Source organism: Microtus oregoni, unplaced genomic scaffold (genome assembly GCF_018167655.1).
Source record: "Microtus oregoni isolate MIOR12 unplaced genomic scaffold, Mior012 000005F_ref0000423, whole genome shotgun sequence".
Taxonomy (NCBI): Eukaryota; Metazoa; Chordata; class Mammalia; order Rodentia; family Cricetidae; genus Microtus; species Microtus oregoni.
The window spans coordinates 62,457,333-62,468,981 of NW_024543064.1; the positions used below are offsets into that span (position 1 = coordinate 62,457,333).

The 11,649-nt window shown below is 43.0% G+C and overlaps 1 protein-coding gene across 1 annotated transcript; it reads right to left on the minus strand.

The window, feature by feature from the left end:
* Positions 1–1,548: 1,548 nt before the first annotated feature.
* LOC121447892 (60S ribosomal protein L23a-like) lies at positions 1,549–2,046 on the minus strand. The gene has a single exon (XM_041651158.1). The coding sequence runs from the start codon at positions 2,044–2,046 to the stop codon at positions 1,549–1,551; it is 498 nt and encodes a 165-aa protein (XP_041507092.1).
* Positions 2,047–11,649: the final 9,603 nt, after the last annotated feature.

The window sequence follows — 11,649 nt, forward strand, 5'->3', positions numbered from 1 at the left end:
AGCAGTTCTTTAAGCTGCTCTAAGCCAGGGATAAGCAGTAAGAAATTCAGAAAATTGATACATGAGTTTTTGGTGTGATCCAGTTTTTGAAACAGGTTTTCCTGGTACTCCAGGCTGGCCCGCAACTGGCGGGATGCCTTGTCTAGTCTCAAAGCCTCCCAAGAGCTGAGGCTATAGGTATCAGTCAAATATTTCTCCTATCAGAAAATGGTCTAACTAGAAGGTCATTTTAAAACAGAGTCATGAGTCACCATGGGGAATGAGGCATACCAAGTGAAAATAAGATTAACATATCAATTATGTGAAGGAAAGGGACTCTTTGAGCTGACGGCAATAGGCCAGACCCAAAAAGAGGAACATGGGATGTACTCACTCATATTTGGTTTCCAGCCATAAATAAAGGACATTGAGCTTATAATTCATGTTCCTAGAGAAGCTAAATAAGAAGGTGAATCCAAAGACAAACACATAGGCATCCTCATAAATATTAGCCTTCATCAGGCGATGAAAGGAGACAGAGACAGAGACCCACATGGGAGCACCGGACAGAAATCTCAAGGTCCAAATCAGGAGCAGAAGGAGACGGAGCACGAGCAAGGAACTCAGGACCACGAGGGGTGCACCCACACACTAAGACAATGGGGATGTTCTATTGGGATCTCACCAAGGCCAGCTGGCCTAGGTCTGAAAAAGCATGGGATAAATCCGGACTAGCTGAACATAGCGGACAATGAGGAATACTGAGAATTCAAGAACAATTGCAGTGGGTTTTTTATCCTACTGCACGTACTGGTTTTGTGGGAGCCTAGGCAGTTTGGATGCTCACCTTACGAGACCTGGATGGAGGTGGGCAGTCCTTGGGCTTCCCACAGGTCAGGGAACCCTGATTGCTCTTGGAGCAGATGAGGGAGGGGGACTTGATCGGGGGAGGGGGAGGGAAATGGGAAGCGGTTGTGGGGACGAGGCAGAAATCCTTAATAAATAAATAAATTTAAATAAATAAAAAAATAGTACAGGGAATTATTGTTGCTGCAATGTCTGGGTGACTGCGTCATCCTGCAAGCTTGTATAGGAGATATTAGCAATGAAGAAAGGTCTAGGCAAGGTAGGATAGCTGGCCATAAATGGAATAATAGTAACATTAACAACAGCAGCAGTAATAACAATAATAAGCAGGGAACCTTAAGGAGGGGTATCCCATACCATTCCCCATAGCCAGCTTGGGTTTCTTTTGTCTCTCTGAAGGAAAGATTCTGTACCAAACGCCTATCTTAGGTTCTGCTGCGTCCGGGGAGGCCAATATCACCCAGGACAGTAAAAGTGGGTAAGGAGGGTACAGACTGGCCTTCCATCACCATTTGCATCACAATGAGATGGTTTTGTTGCTGCTGTCTTGTTTTTGTGACTGGAGAGTTCCCAGGGAATCCTGGATTATGCTTCTGTCTTAGCTAGGATTTTTATTGCTGTGAAGAAACACCATGACCATGGCAACTTTTGTTTTTTAATGGTGAAAAAGTATATATTTAGAATTAGCCAGCTGGACTCAGTTTAGATGGTCCCAATTTTGCTGGCAACATCCGGAGCATCATAATCAGGAGCCAACGGAACATACACCTTCTTCTCTCTGTCAGGCCTTATGAGGGTGTTGACTTTGGCCACATCACTGTCATAGAGTTTCTTCATAGCCCATTTGATCTGAGGCTTGCCGGCCTTGACGTTCACAGCCAGGGCAAGTGTGTTGTCTTCTGTCTTCTTCAGACTCAGGGGTCTGGTGAAATTTGACGACGGCGTCGCGGTCAAGCTTATCCTGGGTGTGCTCTTTTGAGGGTATTTGGGCTGCGTCTGGACCCGCAGAAGATGGGCAGCCAAAGGTGGGTGATGCTCCGATCTTCTTCTTTTGAGGCTGCGGGCACCTTTGAGCATTACCTTCTTTGTTTTCAAGGTCTTTGCTTTGGCTTTGGAGAGACACGCGGTTCCTTCTTCACGTTCAGCACAATCTTGGTGAAAAGGTTGACCACGGAAACTCTTACGTAGGAAACATTTCATTGTGGTGGCTCACTTACAGTTCAGAGGTTCAGTTCATTATAGCCGGGGAGCTAGGCCACATGCAGGCAGGCATCGTGCTGGAGAAAAAGCAGAGCAGCCTACATCTTTCAGGCAACAGAAAGTCAACTGGCTGTGACATGGTATGAGGTTTGAGGAAAAGACCCCAAAGCCCGCCCTACAGTGACACTTCCAATAGGTGTGACCCAGGTTAAAGGTGTGCCCCAGGCTAAAGGTGTGCCCCAGAAAGGCTTGTGTCAGCCAGCCTCCTCCAACAAGATCACACTTCCTCCAACAAGGCCACACCTCGTAGTCTCATTCCCTATGAGTTTATGGTGGCCAAAGACATTCAAGGTACCCCACCCTGTTAGGTGCACACGCCCACCTGTGAACCCGTGATGGTGAGTACAAGGACCTGGGGCTCTGAGTTCAGGTTGGTCCATGTGCGTGGAGCTAACAACAACCGGCAGAGGAGTGGGGTGAATTTGGGGCACTCTTACCTGATGCCACTCATTCTGTTTGGGAGATCTCAGGGCCCAGCCGAGTGTATGGAGTTTGTGCCTGGGTCACGGGGCTGGTCCACAGCCTACAGAGAAAGCAGCATGGAGGAAGGACAAATGGAGCCAGCAGGAAATGACTAGGCCCAGGGAACCCCATTGATTGAAGTTCTAGCTAGGGCTTTTTGGCATTGTCGTTCTAAGAGACCTTGCGGAAGAATAGCAGAATCCAGAGTAGATATTATATAAGCCAAAATATAACTAGCCTACCTTAGATCTTCATACTGGCCCACTTCTTAAATCCCTTCACTGGAGTCACATCAAACTGTGTTTGTTTATTATGTGCACTTAGGCTCCAGCAAACACATGGAGATTAGAGGATAGCTCACACTAACAGTTCCTGCCCACCAACTATGTGGGGTGGGAGAATTGAACTCATGTCGTGAGGCTCAGGCCAAGTCTTTTTACTTGCTGAACCTTGTCAAGGTCCCACTTCAAACTTTCAGGGAAAGGCATGTAACTCTTTCTGCAAGATGATGCAAAGAAGTCACCTGACCTTTGACGGTAAAGCGCAGTGCTTCTTCCTCAGTCACAGAATGGGAAGCTGGGAGGCGCCTCTGCCCATTGCTTACAGTTGCAGATGCACAGCTCCATGTAGGACAAAGGCAGTTGAGCCTCCTATTCTTGACATTTTGTGATGTCACAGTCAGCTAAATACTTCTAAGAGAAAATGGATCAAATAGGCCACTTCAGGAAGGTACCATGGTAAAGAGCCGGTTTGGTTAAAGTAGGGTTAATTGTGGACGCCTATGATTACCGCTAAGAATGCTGAAAAGAAGAAAAAAAAATCAATGCAGATTCACTTAGCTGATTAAACCAAACCTGTGCTTGATTTTATTGTTGTTTACTCCTTCATGGAATTTCTTTCATTCATCCCAGATTCCCAAAACTCAATCTTTTCCTTCTTTTTTTTTAAATTTCAAATGATCCCATAGATCAAGGACCACTAGGATTAAATGTGAGTAGATAGAGAGACAGTCACTGTCATTGATAATCAAGAGGCCCTGTCGAAACAGCTAAATGTCTAAGTAGGAAACTGTCACAACAGTATAAAGCAAGCGGGGAGAAGTCCCACTAGGGGAGTAGATCAAATAAAACAGAAGAGTATTTTATCCGAGCCTATTAAAATAGACAATTAAAAACAATACCATCGTCCCCGCAGGGAACCCGGGCTGCATTGACTCGCTTACACATGCAGAACATGGTGCTCCTTTGGCACCTTGCAGACAGGCCCTGCCCAGGCTTCTGCTGCACAGTTTCAGCATCACTAAGTGCATCAGCTCAGGTCAAAGGATGTGTGGGCTAGGGGACCACGCTATGCAGTGCCTGGGTCTGGCAGGAAAGTTTCGCATAGTTCAAGTGGTAATTTTTACAACTGTAATACGAAAAAGAGATTTCAAGGGAGAATAGTCATTGAACAACTGTTGCCCTAAAAGGTGAAGTAAGGTTTGAAACCCTGAAGGATATTGCCAGATAATGGCAGTATCAGTGCGGTGGTATCACTCCTACTAGGAGGGTGAAGGCAAGAGTTAGGTGTGCAGGACTCAGCAGAGCCTCCATTGAGCAAATGCTCGACTGGGCCTAGCCCTGCCCTAGGCATAGGAAAGCAGGGCCTGGCACAGAGGGAGAAGGGTGCTCTTATTTAGCATACGTTCTGGTAGGAAATGTTCAAATTGCACTTATTTATTTTGTTGCTGCCTCTCTTGGCAAGAGTCCTCTTACACTGGAGCAAGAAAGACCCTGTTGCTGGCTCTCATATTTCCTAAACACGTGTGCACACAAATAATCAATAGATCCAGACAGTCAGGAGTGGACCTGGTGGGTAGCTTGCTGATAGAGCACTTGCTCAGAATGCTCAAGGCCTTGAGTTTGCTCTCCAGCGCTGGCAGAAAAGGGGGGGGGGGGAGAGGAAAAGGGAAGGAAGGAAGGAAGGAAGGAAGGAAGAAAGAAAACCAAAGAAAAACTTAGTTTATGTGACTGGGAACCCAGTTCTCCCACCTGCTCTGAAACCATTATTGTGGTCTCCTACTGGGGAACAATTCTGGTCAGCCCCAAGGGCAGACTTCTCAGAATCTCTACTCCTCCTCTCTGAAACAAAAGCTGCTTATGTCACAAAACCACCAATGGTTGCTGTACCACTGTGACTTCCCAGAGGGGTTCCGATTGAGAGATGGGTGTGGTGAACGTGTTAAGGAGGAAAGATAATCAACTAAGCAGCCCAAGGCCGAGCTAGCAAATACAATGCTTCGCTACATAGAAAGTGTTCTATCCTTGTTGCCAGTCTTCTCAGCTAGTCTGTTCCCATTGAATTCTGGGGATAATCAACAGGTGTGTGGAGAAGTCTACAAATGTAACCTGTGGGAAAGACTGCAAATACAGGATTTACAATAACTGAGCAGAACAGCTGGAAAAAGTTCTGCAAAATTAATTACTCTGACAATTCGGTACCAATAAGGCCTAGCTGTCACACATGTGAAATAAGGTACTATTACTTGGCCAACCAAATTGCCATTGAATTCCATTGTTTTATGACCTTTTCCTGGAGAGTCTTGAACAAATATTTGTCCCCCTGACAGGGCGCCAATGACAGACCACTGATTTTGTCCAAGTTCACCTTGGTGACCAGTGAGTTTACTGAGCTTTCACACAGAGCATGGATGAAGAGAGACTTGTAGGGGTGTGGGTGACCTGGAAACAGCCACGTCACTGAAGAGAGTCTTCCCTTTGGTTAGCCCCCTATTCTCCATTTATACTAGCAGCTCTTAAAACTACATCCAGCGGTGCCAGCCTTGCATGTGACCAGCAGTGCAGATGGAGTCTCAGGGACTGGCTGGAATGTCAGGTGAGGGTGCCCTCCTTCTCTGAGCTGATGGAGTCTCAGGAGGGACTGGCCGGAACGTCAGGTGAGGGTGCCCTCCTTCTGTGAGTGGGTGTCCCCAGTCCTGGATCTGAATGTCGCTTTCCAGTAATCACAGCTGGGCTGATTAATATAGTTATGGTTGTCAGTTCAGGGGGAGAGCAACTAAGAGAGCAAAGACAGAAACAGCTATTGTTTGACCATGCATTTACAATGAAAATGTTAACTTCCATCTTCAGGCGGAATTTACAACTTCATTATGTAGACATCTGTGATATAAATCTTCATATATCCCCTTGCTCCAGCTCCTACAAACAAGAGGAGTGACCTGCTTCTTCCCCACACACTCACGAATGTAACCTACTCACTAAGAAAAAGAAGAAATAACTGGTGTTTCTGAAGTTTTAAATATGACCGTAGTCAAAATAAAGGAGACCCGGCGAGAGCACATCTGCTGAACTAATTAAATTAAATGCTTCACCTGGACCTTCACAGGCCCACTTTAGTCGGCATTATGGTTAACTCTCCCTTTCTCAACGGCATCAGATGCATGGTGTCTGGAAGTTTCCTATCTACACCTTCAGGGCTTATCCTACACAATGTTCTTTAATCTCCAGACTCTCCCCTTAAAGGCTCTTCTTTGTAACCAGCTGGTGAGCCAGCTTCCAACTTCTTCTGGCTCATACATTGCCGTATTCTTCTCAAGTTCTTAACAAGCAAAAGGTTGACTGACAAGTAAGCTTAAAGCCTTGGTTGGCATCGCACCGCAGGAACACAAAGCATGTGCTCTCACCACATTCTAAATAGTGCGTCCTCAGGAACATTACCTGAAGATTCAGGCTCCATTCCGTGGCTACAGAAAGAGGCTCACTGTCACACAGATGTGCCGTTACAAGCCAGAGAGTGCGATTCACTAAAGACCCTGTTAGTAAGAAAATCTCAACAGCTGGTATTATGGAGAACATTAAGAACGCTTATTGCAGAAATAATCCCAGATCAACTGTGAAGAGCGCGAAGCTGAATCTCACTAGGGCAGTTCCACGCCTTCTCCTCATCGCATCCAGAAATGAATGAATCTGAAAATTTTGCAGATGATTTATGATTTCCCTTATATCTGGAAAGGGAATATGAATGAATAAAAAGATGAGCCCAGGAGGCCGTGTGCATCAGCGAGAACATGACAGATGAAAGGCAATTAAGAGAACAAACACCATTGTACTCACGCAACTCGACCTTACACACTGCTCTGAAGGAGACCAGACACTCGTTGTCTCGTGGATGGTGATTTTTCTATAATTCACCAAATAGCACCTAAGCAGTATAGCAAGCAAACAACGAAGTTGTGTGTTTGGCTTAAGTGACACCTTTTTAAAAGAGCCAGCCTCTTTTATTCAGATCCCCAGGGAGCTCTGGGTTAATGGTCACAAATGACTGGGCCAGGGCCAAACCCTTCGATCCAAACTAGATCTATCTTTATTTTCCCAGACATCTGGAACTATGAATAAGATAGAATAAACTGAAGAACTTTGGGGTGAGCCTCTTCTACCATGAACCCACAAAACCAGGCAGCATTGACCAAATGACGCAGGGTAAAACCGATGCGGTTCATGAGCCTACACAAGCGCCAGGACGGGTCCAGGTTCTATGCTCAGTCCCTGGGCAGGGCAGCTCCGTTTGGGTTCTTTGAGATTCATCCACACCCTTCTAGTCAGTTCCCTTTACTACCTGAGCAGCTAACTTCACTTTCTTTCAACCAAAACAAAGTTGGTAAGAAGTACTGTACACGCATTTGTGACGTGACTGGAGCCTTCTGTGATGTAAAACTTCAGGCCCAGTGAACTCTCTAGTGAATCTGAGAAAGACTTAGGCTTGGAATTAAATGGGAAAACATTTTATCTTAAGATATGAAATTGGAAGAATAATCGAGTTTAGCGAAGAAAATTGTGTGCATTTAGTGAATTCCTGTTAAACCTAAGGGACTTACACACACAGAGATGCATGGATAAGGAGTGGTGCAGGTAAGCAAGAAAAATTCAGGACTTTAACCTTTTTTACTGCTTACCTTGGCAATGTTTCTTCTATAATTCATGTGGTATCTTGCCCTAAGTTGAATGTAAATTCATTCACAAGAGAGTTGGAGATAATGTCACTGTGAATATTAAATCAACCAGCAAGAGGTGGAAAGGTGGTGGAACTAAAGATAAGATCAGATACAAATCCTGTGAGCTATTCAATACAAAAACAAGGAAGGCCAGCAGGGCAATAAACAACACCTCACTGGAAGGCAATAAAAGAGAAGACAGCAAGGAAGACAGCCAAATGCAACGGAGTGAGACTTACACTGACTGGTGCCTAAAATGCCAAACTTCCACTGGAGTCAACTTGTAAGGAGTACACCTTTATGTTACATGTTCCTACCACTGAGACAAAGAGCAGGCAGGAAAACCACTGACTTGGATCTACTGAGTTTAAAATGTTCCCCACGCTTTGGTCGGTGCTCAATGACAACTTCATAGGATTCAAGAAAGAAGTCTCTCCCAGCCAAGATAGTCCACCAAGAGAAGGATGACCTCTAAGGCAGTGGCAAGACACACAGCTCAGCTTTGCCACATCTGCGGTTTAGGTCCACATCTGACATGCATTTCAGGTGTCTCAACTCATCGGCATTTTTTTCAAGTAAACAATCAAGATGAAATGCTAGTAGGTACAGAGGTTCATTACCGTGAAAAAAATGAATCCAGAACTGTGATGAGTATACGCAATCTCTTACTTATGACAGCCATGACACCAGACTACATCAAGTGTTTATTAATATTCTTTCTGAGCCATAAATCTTTCACTGTATTTTGTTGACGATAACCACAAAAATAAAAAACTCAGCTGAGCTAGCTTGGGACCAGATTTGTATCTTTCTTCCTAAGGAATCTCTACTAGAGGTAAGACTGTGTGGTGTGGAAGTATCAGGCAAGCTGGACCGTCATTACTCATCAAATGCTAAATTGTACTTGAATCTAGGAAACTACATTCTGTTGTGGCTAAGACTGACCTGAAATCAATACTGTAAACTCATATAGTTTTAATGACTCTATGTGGTCAATAAATTTTTTATTTAAAAATATTAATACCAAGAGCAATTATTTGCTCAATATGCAAATGGGTGCTGTTTCCCAGGGTTGAGAAGAACCAATCATTGAAAAAAAAATGAACCTCAACATATATTTAGAAAACAAAGCTATATAATATCTCATATGCTGCTAGTGAATTGGCATCGGTATTTTCTTTCCCTCAGGGAAGGCAATTTAATATTATGTATAAAAAGCTTTGGTTTATATCTTTGATGCAGTAATTCTATTTAATGTATATGTATAAATATAAAGTTATTAATAATTAAATGCCTCATAGGTGAGTGCTACCATTCAAAGACGTAATATGAATTCTTTATGGGCACTCCCAAAAGTTAGATGAGGAGGCAGTAACAGCATCCAACCATTCCATGAGGTATTACCTTTAGGGTTAAACCAGAGAAGACATCATGGAAAGGAAACCGAAGACTAGTATATTTTATAACAAAGACATAAATATTTTAAGTAAAATTCTAGCAAATTGAGCACAGCCATAGACAAAATAGTTACATACTCCATCACCAATAGGGAACTATTGCTGGAATACAAGGTTGGTTTAATGTTTGAAAATAAAGTAATTGCATATTAATACAATAGAAGCAAACCTACACGATCTCCTTAGGTAGCAAAAGAACATTCAATAAATGTCAGCATTCTTTCATGATAAAAAAAAGTCAACAAACCAAGAAGATAAGGAACTCATTCAGATACAAAGAATATATTAAAAAATGTACAACTAATTTCACACTTAGTGGTAGAATCTAAAACCAGGAAAAACACAGGAGCTATTGTTACAATTTCTGTTCAACATTGTACTAGAAGTTCTAGCTAGGATATCAGCCAAGAAAAATAAATAAAAAGGCATGCAGGCAGGAAAGGAAGTATGAAGACCATACTTAAAGGTGCCATGATTTATATGTGTATAAAGTCCTGAAGAATTCACTAACATTAAGTAGAACTAATGAAGGGTTTAGCGATCTCACAAGGGGAAATATCAGCATATGCAATTATATTGTATTTTCAATACATGGGGAATGAATGACCCTAAAGGAAAATTAATAAAATAATTCTATTCATACCAACATCAAAAGAATAAAATAGTTAAGAATAAAGTAAACCAAAGAGTAACATAACTTAAACTTCCACTGTAACAAAGCATTAGAATGTTGTCACTAAGAACTCTGTCTATATTTATGTGTTAGAAGACTTGACCTTGGTATGATGGCAAACTCTTCCCACATCGATCCATGGATGAAAAAGGCCAACTACCAGAAGGTCACGTGGCTTCTTTGCATAAACTGTCAAGCTTACCCGGAAATTAACGAGAATGCATAAGAGGCCCAGAATGTTCAAAACAATCTTGAAAACAAGGCACAACTTTTACAGGGCTCACTCCTTCCCCACTGACGTCCCTGGGCAGGCACACTTTGTGATTTTCAAATCCGCTACAAAGCAAACACAATCAAGATTCTGTAACTGGCCTAGGCATGATCTAGAAATCAATGCCTAGAATGGAGGCCCCACATGTCTATGGCATGATCAATTGTTTTTAGGCACGAATGTCCTAAGAACATTGTCAGGGAAGAAAAAAAGGCAGATCCTCAAATGGGAGGTCATACCTGTAGACCATGTATCCAATAAGGGAAATGCATGAGGAATATGTAAGGAATTCGTACAACTAAAACGATACATTTGCCAATTTTAAAATGCGAAAAGCATCTAAACAAATAATTCTCCAAAGGAAATGCATCAGTGGCCAAGATACCGTCAACAAAATGAACAAATCATTATATGCTCACCAAAGCAGTATTTACATAGTGGTCAAATAGGAAGCAAGCCAGATGTCTAAAAATAAGGAGATATTTACATGAATTACAGTACACCCAAACACTGAAATATGATATAGCCATTAAAAAGACTGAGCAGTCCAGGGAAATGATTAAGTCAAGCGGTGGAGACAGACTGTTTCCATGTGAGTCCCAGCTCCACCAGTTGCTGGATTCATGGCCATGGGCAAGTTCCTTAACAAGTCTAAACTTCGGGATTTTTCATCGGCAGGTTTTTGCTAGGATTAAAGGTAATTATCCATGTGAAGTGCTTAGTGTATCTTGCATAGCACAGAATGAATGTTAAGTAAATGTTTGAAAATGATTATGTGCTGTTATTAAAATGTTGACATCCTGAAGATAAAGTGTCACTTAAAAGCATAGGATAAACATGTGCGTAAGGTATTCTAAAATACTCCGAATGAGTGGTAGACGGCTCTGTAGGCTGATGGACGCATGTGAAGGCTCAATAAATAAACACATGCTATCGAACGGAATATTGCATCCGTGCATGCTCTTTCCTATAGGGGAGCACATATTTGATTTATCATTGTTGATGCATCTACCATTCATATACCGTTTGAAAATTCTTCCGAACTTAATAAGTTCTTTTGTTTCTTTAGTCTGGACTTAGCACAAATGTTAAGAGGAGACGTTGCTACTCAAAAGCCTTCCCAGTCCCTTGAAAGACTAAGATGTTTCATTACTCTTCAAACTCCGTAGTCACAACACCAACGTACACACACATATATGTTTCTGTCCTAGGGATCAAACCCAGGCCCTCACACGGGAGCAGCACTGTGTCCCTGCGGTCCACCCCAGGCCAGCAGCCCTGTTCTCATCCTCGCTCTCCCTGCTGGAGACAGCCCTTATTTGACGTACTCGTTTTCTTAATTCTCCCTTTGTTGGTAATTAGCAATCAAATTCTTAATTAGCTTAAATCCACCTGGCTATTTTACACCTAATAAATCAATTAATTCAATTCACATGGAGAGGATGGTATTTAGGGCCATATTTCAGTCATTACTGACCGTCATCGTGTGGGCTGCTGCACACGCAGCGAAGACATGACATCCAAGCAGAATGTTTGTTCTCGGCTGCTCTGCAGTCTGTCAGGTAATTGCAGAGTGTGGTGAGTGTTTTTAATGTAGAAAGGGATTTAGCACCAGGCCTCAAAAGACGAAACAAAAATTAGGAGTCTCATACCCGTTACAAGCCGGCTGGCGTGTAGGCTGTGGCCTTCT

Excerpts from the sequence above, each read along its gene's own strand:
- LOC121447892 (XM_041651158.1), bottom strand. The coding sequence starts at position 2,046 with ATGAAATGTTTCCTACGTAAGAGTTTCCGTGGTCAACCTTTTCACCAA.